Here is a 22,332-nt window from a genome sequence, read left to right as displayed (position 1 = left end):
CTGGGCCAGAGGGCACATAAAGATATTAAAAGTGGGGAGAGAATCACACCTTGTGGCATTCCACGTGCGAAATGGCATCAGCAAGACTGCACCTCCTCAATAGCTACTTGTCTGTCTGCGATCCAGAAGAAAGGAGATCAGCCATTGAAGGGGGCTGTCCCATATATTCTGGCAGCTAAAAGCTTATGATTGACTAAGTCAAATGCTGCCATAAGACTCAAGTAATACCGGCAGTACCATCCCGATTCCAGCTGTCTCCGGAGGTCATCCATCACGTCAACAAGCGCTGTTTCCACCCCATGGCCAGACCTGAAGCCAAACTGGAATGGGTCCAAGACTGAAGTTTCATTTGGGTATACCAGGAGTTGGTCTGTGGCAGCCCTCTCAACCACCTTCCCCAAGAATGCTAGGTTCAACACAGATTGAAGTGGGTAGCCGTGCTGGTTCGAAGTAGCACAACAAAAGTAGAGTCCGATAGCACCTTTAAGACCAACAAAGAATTATTCAAAGTGTGAGATTCCAAGTGCATGCACTCTTCTTCAGACTGAGGTCTTAAAGGTGCTATTGGACTCTATTTTTGAGGTTCAGTATAGGGCAGTAGTTAGTGAAATCATGCGGGTCCAAATATGTTTTCTTCAGCAACTGGCAGACCACTGCCTCCTTCAACCTGTCAAGAAATTCCCCCATTGAGTTTATTTCATTGAGTTCATTTATTATCTCTTGGAGAGGGCTTCCTATCCTCTCATCACTTGTTTTCAGAATCCATGAGAAGTAGACATCCAGCGAGCAACATCTGCAGCTCCAGTGTATGTCCCGAGGGCCCGAGACCACCAGTAAATTCATATCCACAGAGCCCTGCGGGGGGCATAAGATAAGCGGTCCCGCAGATAAGCAGGACCCAGGCCACGTATAGCCTTAAAGGTTAAAACCAAAACCTTAAACTTGATATGGAAACAGATGGGTAGCCAGTGCAGATGGCGTAGTACCGGCAGAATATGGGCCCTCCACCATGTTCCAGTGAGGACCCTTGCAGCTGCGTTTTGTACCAGCTGCGATTTCCAGGCCAGAGCCAAGGGTAGGCCCACGTAGAGCGAGTTACAGTAGTCTAGTCTGGAAGTGACCGATGCATGGATTACTGTTGCGAAGTGTTCGGGGGACAGGTAGGGCACTAGTAGCCGCGCTTGGCGCAGATGAAAGAACACAGTTAGGGCTACTTTCATGACCTGAGTCTCCATGGAAAGGGAGGCATCAAAGGTCACACCCAAGTTCCTGGCTTCTGGTGCCGGTGTTAATTGATAGTAGATGTTGCCAAAAGAGTAAATTATTCTGGAATGCCTTCCTTGTTGGAGCTATCCTCTTTCTGTAGAGAACAGAGATTAGAAATACTGGGGGTTTTCCTCTGTGTATGCCTTATAAGCCTGGCACTAGGGTGTAAACTGCACGGAGCTTTTATTCCAACCCCAGGTCGATTCAGTCCCTGCCCTCTACACAGAATGCAATTTCCATTTGGACTTGGGGCGATTTAAAATTTCCTTCTGCAGCAAGAAGGATTGATCTGGAGTGACCCTACCTTTATTGTGTGATAGAGTGCTTTTAATGCTCAATATTTCAAGATTCGGATTAGAGAAACCAGGCTGTTTTGAATCTGGGCTCTCCTCCGTGGTAGAGGACCTGTTATTGGCTACAGGTGGTCATGTGACAGACTTGCCTTAAAGGAGAAGCCCCTAATTTCTCTCAACTTCTGTCAGTCCTGGATTTTTTCTCCCTTCTCTGCCTTTTTCGATCTTCTCCCCCTCCCCTCCAAGAAAAGAAAGAGGCTCCTTGCCTGGCTCCTCTCCCCCCCCCCAAGAAAAGAAAGAAAGAGACTTGGCTCCCCCCCCCCCACCTTCTGAGCCTCCCTAACCACATGCAGAAGACTTTCCTGTTTCAATGGGGGGGGGGGGGAAGAGGAAGATCCGAGTCCAAAGCAATCTGAATTCAACATGATTGACAATGGAATAAACAAAGTAAGTGCAGACTCTGCCTAGGTCACAATCAAAGTGCTCAGTAACTTTATGCTCTCTTCATACTACAAAGTCTGTGAAGACCAGTAAATTCTTATTCCTGCTTAACTACATTTTTACAACACTACAATGAGAAAACTGTCACTTTTTTCTAGTGAGCGTTATTTTTTGGCTGCTGTTCTTAAGTGATTAGCTACTTCCTTTTGATTCTTACTGTATTGTTCTCAAATGAGACTTCATCAACAGATTCACCTAAAGAAGGGATATTATGAGATACAGTAAAGGATACTACAAGGTGGTTGTGTTATACAGTGGATTATTTTATTTCCACTGAAAATCCTCTTCACCTGTGAAATCTCTCTGCGGTGTTACAGATAATATTCATAGATGGTTTCACCTTTTTTTTGACTGGAGGATGTCCTTATGATGCCCCTACAATTTATTTCTAGAAGGAATTCTTATTTTACCTTCTCAGTAATTGCAAAGTAAAGAGACCAGAAAGCCCTCCCCAGTGCCTCCAATCTAAATATAATTCATTTCTTTATGTAGTTTGTAATGGCCACTGTATTGAACTTCCTTTCCACAACTCTTGTTTCCCTGTGTGTGTTCAGTTCATGACTCGCCTTAAGGCCAGAGTTCTTGTGGATTCTATCATTGGCTCAATATATAAAGGAAGGCTTTTAGCTGGAAAGTTTTCTTGGTCGGTGTATGTAGTACACTTAAAATCAGCTAGGTCTCTGGGTGGTAGACAGAGTTACCTGTCCCAAGCCTAATAACATGCAGGGAGAGGGACAGCTTGCTGGCTTAAGAGACATTTTGGTATCATAACACGGGTGAGTCGATAGAAAAAACAAAGTAATGAAGATACCATTTAGAACCAGGCAGGGAAGGTGTACTTGTACAGCGAGCTATAAATGTTGATGGGATGGGGAGATCATCATTCTCTTAAGTGCTTTCTTAAAACATTAGCTACTGTCCATCGCAGAAAGCGGCTCTGCCTCTTATGTAATTTGAATGCTGCATGTAGCATTTATAAGGGTTAAAATGAGCACTTTGAATTGTGCTTGGATGCTGTTTTAGAGTCATCTGTAGCTATTCTAGCGCAGGCATGATATATTGCTGTAGGCTTTTTAATTAACATTGATTGCTGCTTTTTTAACTTCAAAGGCAGCCCTACACAGTATTTACCAAGGCACATACAAGAATCCTGTGGTCTAGGAGCGGTGGTTGTTGGCATACTCACCTAAATTGGTAAAGCAAACCTCGTCATGTCCTCTGCCAATAGATTCCAGGAGTAAAATATGCTAATCTAGGTGTACTCCCAGTCTTGCATGTCTCATTCTTTAGGGGAGAGTAACCCCATTTGTTGTTACTATTATTAGCATGTCTGTATTAAGTTGGGTTGTTTAACCTAATTCAGTCAGTCACTGACCAGCCACTAGTTGAATAATTCCACTGCCTCACCTACTGAACTGGATATTGTTTCATCCTGAATCTCTGGATAACCTCTCCTAACGTTTTCATGTAGCTGTTGAAACCACTACAGTGACAACGAGATGGAACTATGTGGGCCATCACAGGAGAAGCAGTTGCCCAGTACTACCTTCTGAAAGCTTCTTGACAAGTGGTAGTGGAGCCACTGCATCATAGTGTTTTAAAATCAACTTGACATTCCAGAAGGATGCCATGGTTACAAAAGCTGCTGGGCAAATTCTTCCTGTCTTCTAGTTTGTCATCATTCAGGGTGCCCATGGGGCTTTCAGTTCAAAATTGGGTTACATATCAGTCTAGTGGGAAACTTCTTTTATTTTCACTACCTTTCTATTTTTCAGGAAGTAATACCTAATTCATAAGTTACATATGTCTGGGATGTTCAATATCTAATCTGAATCTACAAAATAATGGATTTGGACCCCTGTTCTTCCTGTCCTGAATTAATCATGTTTCTATCTGTCCCCGGCTCTCCACTCCTCATACTGGTCCATCTTTACATTTAAAGATCATATGAACTGGGTCCATAGGACTGGGTAATTTTTCAGATACTAGCCTGTGTGGGTGGTTTGTACCAATTTATTACTTCATTTATATCCTGTCTTTCTCCCCAGTGGGGACCCAGAGCACCTTACTTAGTTTTCCTTGCCATTATTATATCCTCACATCAACTTGTGAGGTAGGTGGCTAATACAACATCACCTAGCAGGCTTCTGTGGCACAGTGGGGATTTCAGCTCGAGTCTAGCAGATAGTAGTATAGTACGTACTACATGTTATCTTTTGATATTTAACTTGCTAAAGTTAGTTACAAAAATCAGTTCCATGCTGTTGGTGTCTGATCATCACATTGATGTGGTTACGTAGTTGATCTAAGCTGACCCCCCTACACACACAAACACACTTTCAGTGTTCTTTTGTTCTTATGGTGAGAAAACCTGTAAAGGAATAAATCGTTTTATCTTTCTAATCTGCTTCTTTGCAAAACTGACCAGATATTCAAATCCAACTAGGTTCTCACTATTTCTGCATCACAGCCTCTTTACCTGTATAATTAAAATATGTTCAGTTACTCATGGTAGTGTTTCCTGTTTCTTTTGTTGGGGTGGGGGAACAAATGAGGAGAGTGCTAACTGAAAACTAATGCTGTCACCCCCGAATAGTCATTCTTCCACATGCAGTATAGGTGGGAGTGGGGTAAAGTAGCTCTGATTTCAGCGTTATAAATGTCAGTTCACAGATGGCAAGAAATCTGCAGCAATGAGTCATATATAAATGTGTACTGTATTGGAAATGAAGTAGTACTGTGATCCTCTTGCTTGTTTTCCCTACCTTAAACTATGTCAAAAGGCAAAGAGTAGCATAGTAGTGATGGTGATAGTGACATTTTCCAGCAGTTCACACAGAGCCATTTGTCTTTCTATTTGCCCTACCTGTAGAGTGTGCCCAGAGAAAATTCTAAGATGTCTGTACTGTATCATGCAAACTGTTTAGTCTTCTGTGTCTGCTTTCCCCCCCAACTCCAAGAGCTCTAAATCTAGCATAGGCTAAGGTAAGACAAATTGAAAGGGGCATTCTTTTGAGGCTTACTGTCCTTCCCTGCACTCTCATTGTGTGCATTTGAACTGAATAAACATCTAGTAGTTAAATTCAGTGGAAGCTTTACTTCTTTTGATTCCTGCATAATATGAAATCTAGTTGAAAAGTATCTTAACCTGGGCAATTGGGAGTAGCATCAAAATTCTTGAATAAGCTAGTAGGCAATGAGCTAACATACAACCAATGTTTGGGTCTTTCTGGTCTGTCTCAGATTTAAAATAGTTAACATTTGAATGTGAAAAGCTTACTATTTGCTTACTTCCTCTAGTATGTGGAGCAGTAGCAGTTGGTGAAGAAGAAGAAGAAGGTGAAACAGGATGGATTGAAGGAGCTGCAATTCTACTGTCTGTTGTTTGTGTGGTATTAGTCACAGCTTTCAATGATTGGAGCAAAGAGAAACAATTTAGGGGATTACAGAGCCGCATTGAACAAGAACAGAAGTTTACTGTCATCAGGGGTGGCCAAGTCATCCAGATACCTATAGCGGACATAGTTGTTGGTGATATTGCACAAATAAAATATGGTAAGTATACTCATTTATTTTGCTGACATCTCTGCTAATTCATTGAAGGGATGTTAAATACAGATATTGGCTTCTTTTTTCAGGTGACCTTTTACCAGCAGATGGTGTACTTATACAGGGAAATGACCTCAAAATTGATGAAAGCTCACTGACTGGAGAATCTGATCATGTTAAGAAAATGTTGGATCGAGATCCTATGTTGCTCTCAGGTGCGTGATCAAATGATAGCTAAGATCTCAGTATGAGGTATTTGGAAACTGGACAGAGTTTCCTACATTTAAAACTAGGTTATGTGAAACACAGTCTTCCTGGGTGACAGTACGCTAAGGTCTAGTGAACTAATATATTATGCATCATGCCTTTAACCTCCTTGGAACAAGTGTGATGGGTCTTGACAACAGGTAGGATTTCAGGCATACAAGCATCCCTAATGTAATTAGTGTAAGTGTGTATAGTTGCAATTTCTTTTTCTCTGAGCATGTTTCATCATTATGTGAACAATTCTGTTCTATAATTGAAATGGCTACAGCGGTCCTTTACTTTTTACTCTCCTGGGCAATATCCATTTATTGCTGTTAAAACTGTTCAGCAGTGAAACCATTTATAATATGAAAATTCTATCTTTGAGGACCTGTTGCATCTTACCCGTTCTCATGGGACTTATCTTTACAACCCCTATGAAAGTGGACAGATGGTATGAGAATACCAACTGTACTAATCAAATTCTGTTTGGAGCTTATCTGAACAGCATGAATGTTGGCTGTGTAGGTGGTTCCTGTGGCCTATAACACAAAATTCTGTTGAATTCTGTTGAATGGATCATTTACTATTTGTACAGAACTTTCATTTAAGTGTTAAAACCACTTCGTGTATATTGTCTTGTATTCTGTACCACTGTCTTAGTAAGTCAGTATTATTGTTACCCTTGTGATAGAAAGAAAGCTGAGGCTAAGGTTTAGAACCACTTTGGTGAGCTCATGGCAGAGACTGAATTTAAGCTGGACATGTCTGGTTTTAGCAGTCCTCTGTGCACTGTACATCAGTATATTTTTGCGCTGTTTTATTACAAATACTTTTAAACCCCACATTTCCACGAATTAGCCCTTAGAGTGGTTATAAATATAAATTAAACAGTAGGGGCAGGGAAAGTTAGATAAATAGTATTAATTGAAGAGGGTCAGGGAACTTGAGAGTATTGTAAGTTTAAGAGGAAGAATAAGAACAAATAATAGAATAAAGAAACTAAACAACAAAAATTGATTAGACAATGTATAGGGTGTAAAAGAGAAATAGAAAAAACGTTAAGAACACAATAGACAGTGATAGGATGGTAGATGAAGGAAGGAAGATGACATGTACTATGAATCATAGAATCATAGAGTTGGAAGGGGCCATACAGGCCATCTAGTCCAACCCCCTGCTCAATGCAGGATCAGCCCTAAACATCCTAAAGCATCCAAGAAAAGTGTGTATCCAATCTTTGCTTGAAGACTGCCAGTGAGGGGGAGTTCACCACCTCCTTAGGCAGCCTATTCCACTGCTGAACTATTCTGACTGTGAAAATTTTTTTCCTGATATCTAGCCTATATCGTTGTAGTTTAAACCCATTACTGCGTGTCCTCTCCTCTGCACCCAACGGAAACAGCATCCTGCCCTCCTCCAAGTGACAACCTTTCAAATACTTAAAGAGGGCTATCATGTCCCCTCTCAACCTCCTTTTCTCCAGGCTGAACATTCCCAAGTCCCTCAACCTATCTTCATAGGGCTTGGTCCCTTGGCCCCAGATCATCTTCATCGCTCTCCTCTGTACCCTTTCAATTTTATCTATGTCTTTCTTGAAGTGAGGCCTCCAGAACTGCACACAGTACTCCAGGTGTGGTCTGACCAGTGCTGTATACAATGGGACTATGACATCTTGTGATTTTGATGTGATGTCCCTGTTGATACAGCCCAAAATGGCATTTGCTCTTTTTACCGCTGCATCACACTGCCTGCTCATGTTTATTTTACAATCCACAAAGTACCCCAAGGTCTTGTTCACACACAGTGTTACCTAGAAGTGTATCCCCCATCCAGTAGGCATGCTTTTCATTTTTCTGACCCAGATGCAGAACTTTACACTTATCTTTATCAAATTGCATCTTGTTCTCATTTGTGTTCAGATCTCGTTGAACTCTGTCTCTATCTTCCGGAGTATTTGCCAGTCCTCCCAATTTGGTGTCATCTGCAAACTTGATCAGTAGTCCCTCCACCCCCTCATCTAGATCACTAATAAATATGTTAAAAAGTACCGGGCCAAGCCCCGAGCCCTGAGACACCCCGCTACTCACCTCCCTCTAGTCTGATGAAACACCATTGACAACAACTCTTTGAGTGCGGTTCTTTGAGGTACCCCGCTACTCACCTACCTCCAGTCTGATGAAACACCATTGACAACAACTCTTTGAGTGCGGTTCTCTAACCAATTCCCTATCCACCTAACTATCTGAAAATCCAGATTGCAGTCCTTCAATTTATACATCAGAACATCATGGGGAGAGATAACAGTAATGAAGGGCCCAAAGGGTCTGGGGATCCAGGCAATCTTAGGGGTTCAGAAGATGTGGGAGAAGGTTTGATAAGAGAAGGATTGCAAGATGGGGTCAGGCTCGCATCCTTTCTAAGATTTTTCTCCCATCCCAAGAAATGCAGGTGAAGAGGCTAAAGGTTATAATTGTCTCAGACACTGATGTTCTGTAACACCTGGTCGATTAATAAGACCTCAACTCTGAGGTCGACCTGGTGTGCGTGACCAAAACTTGGGTGCAAGAGGGCAAAATGGTCACTCTGAAAGAACTTGCCCCCCCCCCCCGGGTTCTTGGTCCTCCAACAGTCCTGGACTTCAGGTTGCGAGGGAGGAGTGGCTATATTGATCTGTGAGGTTTCTCCTTCAGAGCACTTCCCTCACCAACGATCCTAGGAATTGAATGTGTTGGCCTGGGGCGGGACTTGGATGAGAACTTGGCCATATGGCTAGTGTATTGTCTACCTAATGCTATGGGAGGTGTCCTGTTTGGCCTGCTAGAGGCGACTACTGCCTGGGTGCTGCAGCATCCAAGGCTTATATTCTTGGGTGACCTCAATGTCCACTCAGAGAAGCCTGCTTCTGGTTCAGGCCTGGACCTAGTGTCATCCATGGCGATGCTAGGATTCTCGCAATTTATTGCTGTACCCACCCACCAAGCAGGCCACACCCTTGATTTGGTCTTTGGTGAGGGGCTGGAAGTGGAACTGATAGCAAGGAATGGAGTGTCATGGTCAGACCATTCTACTGTGAAGGCCTGGCTTAAACGCCCACCTCCTCCATCAATGGATGGGAGGGTGCATTTATGCCCACCTGCAGAGACTTATGAATCCAAATGTTTCCTGACTGCTCGGCAGGAACCGAAGTCTCCAAGAGAAAGGCTAGATGAGATGGCAGTTGCTCCCCTATGTCGTCTCTTCTTCTGACCTAAGCCAGTCCCCTGGTATACAGAGGAACTGTGCCGAAGGAAACAGGAGGCAAGGCAATTTGAACAAGTTTGAAGGAAGATTCATGATAAAGCTACAAGAACATTTAATATGATGCTTATGGAAGTCTATGAGATGGCAGTGAAGGGGGTTAAAAGAAAATTTTATGCTACCTCTATCACATCTGCGAGCTCACACCCTGCTCAGTTATTTAGTGTAATTCATTGCCTTACCTCTCTGGCAGAAGAGTTCACAAATAGTAGCAAATTAGATGTACACTGTGAGACCTTCTTGAGCTATTTTGTGGATAAGATCTTGCAACTCCACTGTGACCTTCCCCCAATTGTTGATACAATAAAGGAGCTAAAGGCCCCTTGGCTGCCTTCAGAGAGGATTTTCGATTGATCAGTCCATTCACTGAGACTGAAGTAGGTTTGCTAGCTTCAATGAGGCCTACCACCTGTCCTCTTTGTGGCTCTATAAAATGGAAAATGGGAGGGACCACTCTGGGAGATAATAAATCAGTCTCTTACTACTGGGACCTTCCCAGTTGGAATGTAGGAGGCCTTGGTTTGCCCTTTATTGAAGAAACCATCACTGGACCCGCACAACCTGGACCCTTGGCCCTAATCCTTTCTTCCCCCTACCCCATTCCCTGGCAGGTTCCATTATCTCTGCACCTCACTTTTTTATCCTTTATAGTGTATAAAGTTTGGCAAGGCTGTATAGTGTCACCTTGCCTATTTAACTTGTATGCGGAGAACATCATGAGAAAGGCGGGGTTAGATGAGTCACAAATTGGGATCAAGATTGCCGGGAGAAATATCAACCTCAGATATGCAGATGATACCACTCTAATGGCAGAAAGTGAAGAGGAACTAAAGAGCCTCTTGATGCGGGTAAAGGCCTGAAACTCAACATCAAGAAAAATAAGATCATGGCATCTGGCCCTCTCAATTCCTGGGAAATAGATGGGGAAGAAATGGAGATAGTGACAGATTTTATTTTCCTGGGCTCCAAGATCACTGCAGATGAGGACTGCAGCAAAGAAGTTAAAAGACGCTTGCTCCTGGGCAGGAAAGCTATGGCAAATCTAGACAGCATCCTAAAAAGCAGAGCCATCACCCTGCCAACAAAAGTGCGTTTAGTTAAGTCTATGGTCTTCCCAGTTGCAATGTATGGCTGTGAAAGTTGGACCATAAGGAAGGCTGAGCGTCAAAGAATTGAGGCTTTTGAACTCTGGTGCTAGAGAAGACTCTTGCAAGCCCCTTGGACTGCAAGGCAAACAAACCGTTCAGTTCTAGAGGAGATTAACCCTGACTGCTCCTTAGAAGGCCAGATCCTGAAGATGAAACTCAAATACTTTGGCCACCTCATGAGAAAGTAGGACTCCCTGGAGAAGAGCCTAATGCTGGGAGCGGTTGAGGGCAAAAGAAGAAGGGGACGACAGAGAATGAGGGGCTGGATGGAGTCACTGAAGCAGTCGGTGCAAACTTAAATGGACTCTGGGGAATGGTAGAGGACAGGAAGGCCTGGAGAATCATTGTCCATGGGGTCGCGATGGGTCTTTTGAGTCTTTGTTGGTCTTAAAGGTACCACTGGACTCTGATTTTATTATTCACCTGGGACCTGTTCATGTAATCATCCAGTTCAGAAATATATAGATCTTATGCATTGGAGGGATTGTACATACAGATGTATGCACCCAAGTCTCACTGACCACATTGGGCACACCTTCAATTGGACTCAGCACTAGACAAGCTTTTGAAACTACCTGTAAAATCTGAATTCAGGCATAACTTATTTATGCAGTGATTGACTCTGAATTAATTATTCATAATTCAACGAGAGGATGTGGATGCTGCACTTTGTGAGCAGCTTGAGAAAATATCCAAGTGGCAGGACCTTGTCATCATGGGTGACTTCAATTTCCCAGATGTGTGCTGGGAAACAAACTCTGCGAAGTGTCCTCAGTCATGCAACTTTCTGACCTGCCTGGCTGACAATTTCATTTATCAAATGGTAGATGAACCCACAAGAGGTTCAGCCGTACTTGACTTAATGCTGACCAACAGGCAAGAGTTGGTGAATGAGGTGAAGGAGGTGGGGACCCTAGGGGGAAGTGACCATGTCCTCATAGAATTCCTTTTGAGATGGGGAGCCAAGGAAGCTTGTAGCCAGACAGGGATGTTGGATTTTAGTAGGGCAAACTTTAATAAACTCAGAGACATGATGAGTGTCATACCATGGATGAGAATGCTGGAAGGGAAGGGAGCATGTGAAGGGTGGGCGCTACTCAAATAAGAGCTATTGCATGCTCAATCAATGACTATCCCAGAAAGACGAAAACACTGCAGGAACTCTAAGAAGCCTATTTGGATGAACAGAGAACTTCAAGAGGAACTAAGAAAGAAAAGGGAAATGTTCAGGAAATGGAGGGAAGGACAGAGCTCTAAAGAAGAGTACCTACAGGTTACTAGGCACTGTAGATCAATCATCAGAAAGGCCAAAGCTGAGAGTGAGCTAAGATTGGCCAGGGAAGCCCATTGTAACAAGAAAAGATTTTTCAGTTATGTGAGGAGCAAACCTAAAGTAAAGGAGGCAATAGGCCCACTGTTGGGTGCGGGTGGACAAACTCTAACGGAAGATGCAGAGAAAGCAGAAAGGCTTAGTGCCTATTTTACATCTGTTTTTTCCCACAGGTCAAAGGGTTTAGGCACATCTAGAGATGGCAGTAGCCAAAAGATAGTGTCTGGGTGGCAGGTTAACATGGACAGAGAGGTTGTCGAGAGGTATTTAGCTGCACTGGATGAGTTCATATTCCCTGGGCCGGATGAAATGCACCCGAGAGTGCTCAAAGAACTTTCCAGAGAACTTGCACAGCCCTTTTCCATAATCTTCGGGACCTCTTTAAGGACTGGAGATGTCCCGGAGGACTGGAAGAGAGCAAATGTTATTCCGATCTTCAAAAAAGGGAGGAAGGATGACCCGGGAAACTACAGACCAGTGAGTCTGACCTGTGTTGTGGGGAAGATAATGGAACAGATATTAAAGGGAGCGATCTGCAAACATCTGGAGGACAGTTTGGTGATCCAAGGAAGTCAGCATGGATTTGTCTCCAACAGGTCCTGTCAGACCAATCTGGTTTCCTTTTTTGACCAAGTAACAGGTTTGCTGGATCATGGAAATTCGGTTGATGTCGTTTACTTGGATTTTAGTAAAGCTTTTGACAAGGTTCCCCATGATGTTCTGATGGATAAGTTGAAGGACTGCAATCTGGATTTTCTGATAGCTAAGTAGATAGGGAATTGGTTAGAGATCCGCACTCAAATAGTTGTTGTCAATGGTGTTTCATCAGACTGGAGAGAGGTGAGTAGCGGGGTACCTCAGGGCTCAGGGCTCTGGTACTTTTTGACATATTTATTAATGATCTAGATGAGGGTGTGGAGGGACTACTCATCAAGTTTGCAGATGACACCAAATTTGGGAGGACTGGCAAATACTCCAGAAGATAGAGACAGAGTTCAACGAGATCTGAACACAATGGAAAAATGGGCAAATGAGAACAAGATGCAATTTAATAAAGATAAGTGTAAAGTTCTGCATCTGGGTCAGAAAAATGAAAAGCATGCCTACTGGATGGGGGATACACTTCTAGGTAACACTGTGTGTGAACGAGACCTTGGGGTACTTCTGGATTGTAAACTAAACATGAGCAGGCAGTGTGATGCAGCGGTTAAAAAGGCAAATGCCATTTTGGGCTGTATCAACAGGGGCATCACATCAAAATCACAAGATGTCATAGTCCCATTGTATACGGTACTGGTCAGACCACACCTGGAGTACTGTGTGCAGTTCTGGAGGCCTCACTTCAAGAAGGACGTAGATAAAATTGAAAGGGTACAAAGGAGAGCGACGAAGATGATCTGGGGCCAAGGGACCAAGCCCTATGAAGATAGGTTGAGGGACTTGGGAATGTTCAGCCTGGAGAAAAGGAGGTTGATAGGGGACATGATAGCCCTCTTTATTTGAAAGGTTGTCACTTGGAGGAAGGCAGGATGCTGTTTCTGTTGGCTGCAGAGGAGAGGACACGCAGTAATGGGTTTAAACTTCAAGTACAACGATATAGGCTAGATATCAGGAAAAAAAATTTCACAGTCAGAATAGTTCAGCAGTGGAATAGGCTGCCTAAGGAGGTGGTGAACTCCCCCTCACTGGTAGTCTTCAAGCAAAGGTTGGATACACATTTTTCTTGGATGCTTTAGGATGCTTAGGGCTGATCCTGCATTGAGCAGGGGTTTGGATTAGATGGCCTGTATGGCCCCTTCCAATTCTATGATTCTATGGTTCTATGATTCATTAATGACAGCTTTGACTTGACTGAACAGCATGTCACTCAGTTTGTTTTCTCATTAAGCTTTGTATTGTTTCCAGTGGCTAGTCTTGGACTAGGTCGACAGGTATAACTTTCAAAACTTATCAAGTACTAAAATTGAAAGGTTAATAAATTGGCAGATTGCAGAAAGACACTCGAATTAACCACCTGTTCTGAGATGATTCTACTAGGAACTCTGTACCAGAAACACATGAAAGCTGAAAACACTAAGAATTCCCAAGTACCTGTCAAATCTTGTAACTGCTGTCAGTCTCTTGTTACCAAAGTTGCTGAGAGATAGTTAGGCCTAGCATGTTTATCATCATGTCAATATGTAATTCATTGAACACTATCCAAAGATGTCTTGTTTGATATATAAATTAGAAAGTATACCAAGTATACAGTGTAAAGTGCAAGGCTACTACTAGCATCACAGACTGTTCCTGTGGTGGAAATGGGATGACTGGAAGCTGAGTTTCACACAATGCCAAACTATAGGATATCTAGCATAGTCTTATATTGAATCAAAGCAAGAAGCCTGTCCTTGAGGGTTAAATTTCATGCACTGTATGATAGCACTGATAGGTCTTCTACTTTCTTTGGTTGCCTATGTAATAGATGGCCTGCCACAGCTATGGAAAATATCTTGGTGCCTTCATTTTAAAACCCGAATCAACTGACTGTTCTGTCTTTTGCCAGGCTATCATATATGTATTTATTTTATTTTTTATTCATTTGATTTATATAAGTCTTGTAACTTAGCTCTGTGTACCTGCAACTTGTTCTGAGATTGAGTTAGATCCCATTTAAGCTACTGTGGGACTTCCCTACGACTGCCCTCCTGCTGAAATGGGGAACCCCTACAAATAGCTTGAGGGAATAGTTTATTGAACATCATACTCCTTCTTCCTATGCAACTTCTAGATGGGTACTGTTAGGCCATACTTGAGAAACATCTTTTAGTTTTTGTATATTAGGATACCCAGTTTTTGTATCCACTAGGAATATTCAGGTTAGCAGGTTCATATTGCCTTTTGCCATAAAACTGTCATAGATGTCCAAGCTTCCATCTTGGGAGTCACAGCAGCAGTTACATAAAATGGAGTGGGATAGCAGGGGGCCTGATTTGAGGAAAAGACTGGGCATGCTGATGAGTGCAGAACCCACTTTTCCCTCCCTCCCCCCAACTGATGTACATTTTAGGCTTCCTCTCACAGGAAACCTCTGTCAATTAGAGTTGCTATGTAGGGCATTATCAGGTTGAAAACTCTTGCACCTTTGCTCTCCACAGCCTGTCACCATTGTGACTTTCAGCTATACTTGGATTCTAGAGGTGAGCTTAGAATAACATGCTTGGGTAGAGGGTACAGAGAAGTAAGTAGAAGCTGTGTGTGTGTCTTATTTCCTTCTGCTTCCATACTGGTTTTTAGATGCACTGTTTGCCTCTTTTTATAGTTTGGTTTTTTGTTCACAAGGCTATTATTTTCATATGTGTTATCTTCTATTCTGCTCTGAGATAGTGAAGCAGAGCAAGATAAAAAAAATTTAACTACTAGGCATTTGCTAATACATGCCAGAAAGAGACACTGCACATCATCTAAATGATAGATGATTAGGAACTGAAAGTTGGAAAGTGCAGGATTTTCAAGTAGCTACTATTCCTTTAGTGGCAGAGCAAATTCGATGTTCTAAAATCCTTGTATGTTCTCTAACTTCTGCTGATAATGCCATTTTATGCCACTTTTAATCACAGCTTACAGTGTGATGTACAGTGAGTTCATGTTAAGCTTGTTTAGAACAACAATTCACAAAGAAAAATTACATTTCAGGTACTCACGTAATGGAAGGTTCTGGAAGAATGGTGGTTACTGCTGTGGGTGTAAACTCACAAACTGGAATTATCTTCACCTTGCTTGGTGCTGGAGGTGATGATGAGGAAGAAAAGAAAGAAAAAGAAAAAAAGGAAAAGAAAAGTAAGTCTAGTTTTAAACTCCTGAAAACTCTTGAATTGTTTTTATATAGTCATAGTGAAACAAGATAATCATTTAATACCATGTGTTAATCATTAATGTAAAAGACATGTTTAGGCAGCTTTCTTAGCTAGATATGAAATTCATGCCATTTCTTCAGTGTAAGATGAGATTAAAAATTAAATCTGTTCCTCTGAATTCTCTGGACCAGTGGAGCTAGCAGTTTTCTATCCCCTTTTGATATAATCATTTTTCAGTCAAGAACTCTTAATAAATCCTGCCATTAAGTGATTGATGTGCTGTGAAGAACACTGCATCGGACAGTGTGCGGTAAATGACAGATCCTGACTAGTATGTTTTATATTCAATAAGAAGACAAATTGATCCTTCCAATAACTGCCTTGAGATAAAACCATACTATTCTTTGTTTATTCTTTAGGCAGTTCCCTTGTTCATGATGTAACACACACACCCTCAATGGAATTCCCACCACCTTGGTTTTTGTTTATTTGTTCATTTCATTAGAACTTGACAGGGATACACTTTTGTAACAGATTAGCAAGTATCATCAAGCTTGTATTATGTTCTCCAGTACTTCAAGTAAAATTATTTTATGGCTAAAACTCAGTTTATTAGCAGTAATCTGTTTCAGTAATGTTGGTGCTGGAACACAGATTGGTTGATGCTTTGGGAAAAATATTTTAACATAAAAGTATCTTTAAAATACTAATATTTTTCCACAAATATTTAATGACAGAACATTAACCAAGAAGACATATCAGTTTTTGAATGGTAAAGGGCTGAAGAAAAGTGAGGAGATGACAGACAAAATGAATGAATGCTGTCTGCTATCACTTTGCAAAATGTAGGGGATGTATACAGTAGTTGTTTTGGGAAGTGAGTCTGAAGAAATTTCTAGGACGATTGGGCAAATAAAGAATTAGTAAGTCTCTGGGCTGAGATGTCATAAACCAAATATTTCAGACTTGTCAGTGAAATTTCCCTCTGTACTGGAGGAATAGAAAGTAGCACTTGTTTTGTTCTGTTTGTTTTAAATAAGGATTCTCAGAAATTAGAATTCAGTTGGCCTAACATCTGTTCAGGGTTAATTAGTAGAAATTATTAAAGATAACATTATTAAGTGTGCAGAACAGAACTTGCTAAAGGAAAATTAGCACAGCTTCTACAAGAGGAAGTTTTTTCTTATCAACCTTTTGGAGTTCCTTGAGAAATTAACAAATGTGGATAAATACTTGGGCATACATAAGGTTTTTGTTGTTGTTGTTGTTTTTACAAAATACCTCACTAAAATGCCAGAATAAATTTTAACAGTAATGGCTTATGACATGGGTTGTTTGGGGTTAAAAATTGGTTAGACAACAGGAAGCAGAGTAGCAATAAAGAAGCAGACAGCTCTTACAGGGAAGGGGAGAAAGCGCCAGAGTCCCAACAAGGCTAAAAGTAGGATGCAGTGCTTATTGAATTAGTTCATAAACTATTTTAAATGGATTATGTAGAATTCAGGTTTTGAACACCAAATATTGAAGAGGATGAAAACCAATATAGACTGTGAGTTCAAGGAAAGGGTATTAAAATTGGATAAATAGGCAACAATCCTTCTCCATTGCTTCCTATATATATTTGTGAAACAGCCTCGGGGGACGAATGGTCTGGCTGTCCGAGTTGGAATAGGGCCAATCACGGTGCAACCAGCTGCACCCTGATTGGCCCTGCCCCTACAGCTCCCGCCCTCCCTCACCCCTCTCCTCACAGACATGCCTGTCTATGACTCTCCACCGCTCCACAGCCTTACAGGGGGGTGGCAGGGGGGGAGGGAGCGCTTCTCTGCAGCCGGAAAGCAAGCCTAGCACCTCACAGAGGTACCAGGTGTGCTTCCTGGCCGCAGGGAAGCCTTCCAGCTGCAGGGGGGAGGGAGCGGGGCCCGTGGGGAAGAGGCTCCAGCTGGGGGGGAGGGGGAGAGCGTTCCCTTCCCTGGGGCCCACCAAGCACGCCCACCACATTGCACACGTGGTAGCTGCGATTGCCAGCCTGCTAGCCCACGGGTGCTGGGGGTAGAGGTGATTCATGGCTGTCAAATGCAAGCAGAAATCTCTTTCATGGAAAGTTGCTAGTATCCAGAGAACTTTGGTGAGCTAGCTTGGTGTAGTGGTTAGGAGCGGGCTGGGTTTGATTTCCTGCTTCCCCACATGCAGCCAACTGGGTGACCTTGGGCTCACCACAACACTTATAAATCTGCTCTGACTGAGCAGTAATGTTAGGGTTCTCTCAGCCTCACCTATCTCACAGGATGTCTGTTGTATGGAGAGGAAAAGGAAGGCAATTGCAAGTCGCTTGAGACTCCTTCAGGTGGAGAAAAGTGGTATATAAGAACCAACTCTTCTTCACTGATTATCTGAGGGGAATTGAAATGCCTCAAAGGGAATGAATAAATGTATTTCTGCTGGTGTAATGTCATAGCAGAGGTGGGTGCACCAAACAAGGGGTGCCTCAAGCTGCCATTGGTGGACAAGGGGCTAGCAGCTGTCTGTTCTCCCATTGGTGTGTGGTGCCACAGGGGAGGAGACCAAAATCACAATAAATTTATGCATGCGAAAACAGGTGTCTTTCAGCACCGTTGTAAAAGAAAAAGTCATAGTAAAGCTAGCTTCAAATGCTGCGCTGAAAAGATGCGGTCACCGCTATGAGTGTGAAGGACAACGCGTAATCAAAAATACAACAGTGGGTTTTCCATGACAAAAGCTGTGTCACATGTATAATAAAAAACCCACTTTCTTTCAATACTTTTTGCAATGTTTCCTGCTGTGCATAATGACCCCGTGTTCTGCCACCCACTAGTAACATTGCAACTGATATGAAATTGGGTCTGTCCACCAAATCCCCTGTGGAAATATAGACAACAGCCAAACATCGATTTTATTTACCTGTTGGCAGGCTGCTCTCCTTTAAGTGTTATAAGAAAGGTGAGATATCAGATAATTTATATTGGTCTCTGTCTTGGCTCTGATACTGTGAGGAAGAATAAGTTGTTAACCATCAGTTAAAGGAAGAACCAATATTGCATGTAGTCCCTGTTGCTTTTACTGGCGCAGAGTAAGTAATTACTTGCATTTAAAAGCCCTTTCCTTTCTTCCTTTCCACCTACCATTTGTATGGATAACGCAGTGGTAATCTGTAGAGGAGTAGAATATTTTAAAAACAGTACATAATTTTCCATGTTGCACAGTCTGATGTGAGATGTTAGCTATTTTTGTTGGCTACTTGAATTCTAAATTAGATTCACCATCATTCATTAGATAAAGAAAGGTATAGAGACTCGTTTTTCTGTTGTACCTGTTATTATTAGCCAAAGCCCAGTCGATATTTTTAAATGTGAATATAACCAAGGACTTTTAGGGAGGGAAGGAATGAACTAATTTGGACTATGTACTGATGTTACATTTCATTGCAATTTAAAATGTTTCTAAAGTACACCATATCTTTGATCTAATTTATTGTTACTTAGGTGCCTTTGGTTATTTTTTGAGCTTCTGGTCTAGTTTTCAGAACTGGGTGATTAACTGCCATAAGCCAGCTTGGTCTAGCTGCTTCCAAGCAGAATTTAATAAACGGGTCATCAGTGTGTCATGAATAGTCTAACAGTGCCTTTTAGTCTCTACCAAATATAACAGTTTAGTAATTAGTGAAAACAAAAGATAAAAAACTCAAGATTTTCTTAAAGTTATAACTGGTGTTTTTGTATGTGTATTGCAGGTAAAAAACAAGATGGCGCTATTGAAAATCGTAACAAAGGTAATATAAGAATATTATCTCTATTACACTTACTTTGAACATTTCAAAACATGGATAAAACATAATTTCAAATTCAAAGTATAATTTTTAACCAGTCTCATTTTAAAAGATGAGATTTAAGCCAACGTTATGTTCAGTTGCTACTATTAAATTTCAGCAATGCTGATTGTCAGTGCTTAGAGCTAGTGTAGGCATATGTCTAACCATGGCTAAGGGATTCGACATGAACAACAGGATCAAATGTTCTTCTTTTCTTTTTGTCCCAACTGTATATCCACTGCATCAGAGATCAAATTCTACCCTCACTCCACAAAATGCAGACAGAGCCCTTCCAGTTAAGCATTTTGTCTGCCAGATTCCAGACTCTGAGTGAAAGTAGCATTTGGTCCTTCACTGGATTCCTAATTTCTTAACTGTGTCTTAAAATGTTCTGCAGTAGCTCAGATTATTCCCACATATTACAAAGGTGTAGCTATAATAGAATGCGGAAGTACATTATCCTTTGTAACTGAGTGACAGAATGCACATTGTCTTTAGAACATAGGTATACCTGGGTAGTGATCCCATGTTTATCATGATAGGAGTTTTATACCTGAATAAATGTGGAGTTACTCTATGTCATTTACGAGCTAGATCACAATGACTGTCATGCAGAGATCCACACATTTTGGTTGGGTTATTCACTAGATATCCAAGCTGTTTTTACTCGATGTGAGATGTTCAGTTCAGTTTTTGGAGCTATGGCCAATCTTAATTTGATTTGGGTATCAAGAATAAGAATTTTGTTTTCTCAGACTGAGTACTGGTTTATTCTTGTAGAATGAGTCTCATATATACTTCTGCCTAATTTAGCAAAAGCTCAGGATGGTGCAGCCATGGAAATGCAGCCTTTGAAGAGTGAAGATGGTGGTGATGGTGATGAGAAGAAAAGAAACCATATGCCCAAGAAAGAGAAATCAGTCCTTCAAGGAAAACTAACAAAACTAGCAGTTCAGATTGGCAAAGCAGGTACAGCTATTTTGCTTGAAACAATTTTTTCCTGACAGTTCTGCTTCAACTTACCCATCCTTCCAGCAGCTGCTCTATATTTTTCCCCAAAATCTGCTTTAAGTATTAATATATATTCATGTATACAAAATACAGTTGGAAATCCTGTGACTGTTCTGCCAGATTTCTTCTATGAGTTCTTAATCCTAACAGTTCTTCAATTGAATGCTGTACATCTCCTAGAATGTCATAGAAATTCTGCAGTGCTTTCCACTGTTGTGTTCATAGCAGTTCTGTTTTTCACCTTAGTATATTTGAAAGCTAGGTAAAACACAAGCTAGCCAAATCAATCATAGATTTGTAATTAAACTAGAAATAATGTTGTAATATGTAGGTGTATAATACAGAAATCAACTTTTTTCTTTCTTATCAAAAGGGTTGCTGATGTCCGCAGTTACAGTCATCATTCTTGTATTATATTTTGTAATTGATACCTTCTGGGTTCAGAAACGACCCTGGCTTGCTGAATGTAGTCCAATATACATTCAGTATTTTGTGAAGTTCTTCATCATTGGTGTTACTGTCCTGGTTGTGGCAGTTCCAGAGGGTCTTCCACTCGCAGTTACTATTTCTCTGGCTTACTCTGTAAAGGTAGGTCTGAAAACAAATAGGTCTGCACATTAATGTTTTATATGTCATAAGCCATGGAAGTGTTTACTTAACAGAATATACAGTTCAGTTAAATATCTGAAGAGGTAAATACCTGATCTGCATAGCTGGCATAATGTACATTCAAAAATATTTATTTGTTTGTTTATTTATTTATTTATTAAACTTTTATACTGCTGTCATTCCCTTAGGCTCATGGCAGTTTACAAGATAAAAATTGCAATAAAACCCATAGTTAGAACCTTTAAAACCAATCCACACTATCAACGTTATCAACGTTAGGCAACAGGCGAGCACTAACTAACCCCCCCCCCCAAACATTAGCCGAGGGACATCAGGTTGCTGTAGTACTGTAATATGGGAGTGAAGCGGTCAGATCGTTAAGATGAAATAGTGTGCTTGAAAATATTTAGTAAGCAAGCATAAGACAGTTCCTTCTTGGATCAGTTACACTGCATAATGCTTACAAGGGATGTATTGTGCTGCTTGATCCTTAGACTTGGTGAGCCAGTTTGGTGTAGTGGTTAGGAATGCGGACTTCTAATCTGGCATGCCAGGTTCAATTCTTCGCTCCCCCACATGCAACCAGCTGGGTGACCTTGGGCTCACCACGGCACTGATAAAACTGTTCTGACCGAGCACTGATATCAGGGCTCTCTCAGCCTCACCCACCACACAGGGTGTCTGTTGTGCAGAGAGGAATGGGAAGGCGACTGTATGCCGCTTTGAGCCTCCTTCAGGTAGGGAAAAGCAGCATATAAGAACCAACTCTTCTTCTTCTTCTTCTGAGGGATCCACTTAGGCAGCTTAGCTGTAAGACTTCTAGTGTGTAGTTTAGTGAGGAATGTCAACTTGAGGAAGCACAATAGCAGGTACATACCACAAACGAGTTTTAAAAACTGATCAGATTGACTTGATTTTGTTTTTTATAGAAAATGATGAAAGACAATAATTTGGTCAGACATCTGGATGCTTGTGAAACAATGGGCAATGCAACAGCAATCTGTTCAGATAAAACGGGAACGCTGACAATGAACAGAATGACAGTGGTCCAGGCTTACATCAATGAAAAACATTATAAAAAAATTCCAGACCCGGAAGCTATTCCGGAGAGAACTATGTCATACCTTGTAACAGGAATTTCAGTTAATTCTGCTTATACTACTAAAATTCTGGTGAGTATGTTTTTTCTTGCTTTCTTTAAAACCAGCCATATAGGCCGTGACATACCTAACTACTTTGGCACTCGAAGTAGGTGGGTGGATGGGGGCTTGGGGACTGGGGTGGGTGGTTGACTCTTTCATATCCAGGGCTCAGGGTGATAGCAGCAAGGCAGAAGCAAGCCTCTCCATTCAGGCCTTTGTGTTGGCACAGTGTTTTGTGAAAACGGGACTGCTGCCTGTGTATCAGGTGATGG

The 22,332-nt window shown here is 41.7% G+C and overlaps 1 protein-coding gene across 11 annotated transcripts in view; it reads left to right on the top strand.

Annotated features, from left to right (window-relative positions):
• Positions 1-22,332, top strand: part of ATP2B1 (ATPase plasma membrane Ca2+ transporting 1) — an 89,418-nt gene that overhangs the window by 47,608 nt on the left and 19,478 nt on the right. For all 11 annotated transcript variants that reach the window (XM_077339015.1, XM_077339020.1, XM_077339011.1 and 8 more), the window contains 7 exons: positions 5,361-5,615; positions 5,699-5,824; positions 15,309-15,452; positions 19,221-19,259; positions 20,112-20,267; positions 20,683-20,897; positions 21,848-22,090. In XM_077339015.1, the coding sequence (XP_077195130.1) occupies positions 5,361-5,615; positions 5,699-5,824; positions 15,309-15,452; positions 19,221-19,259; positions 20,112-20,267; positions 20,683-20,897; positions 21,848-22,090 (1,178 nt within the window). The remainder of the gene's footprint in view (positions 1-5,360; positions 5,616-5,698; positions 5,825-15,308; positions 15,453-19,220; positions 19,260-20,111; positions 20,268-20,682; positions 20,898-21,847; positions 22,091-22,332) is intronic.

The sequence above is a fragment of the Paroedura picta genome, chromosome 5 (genome assembly GCF_049243985.1).
Source record: "Paroedura picta isolate Pp20150507F chromosome 5, Ppicta_v3.0, whole genome shotgun sequence".
Classification (NCBI taxonomy): Eukaryota; Metazoa; Chordata; class Lepidosauria; order Squamata; family Gekkonidae; genus Paroedura; species Paroedura picta.
Note: the sequence above shows the minus strand (reverse complement) of the source record. Positions and strands in the feature narration are given on the sequence as shown.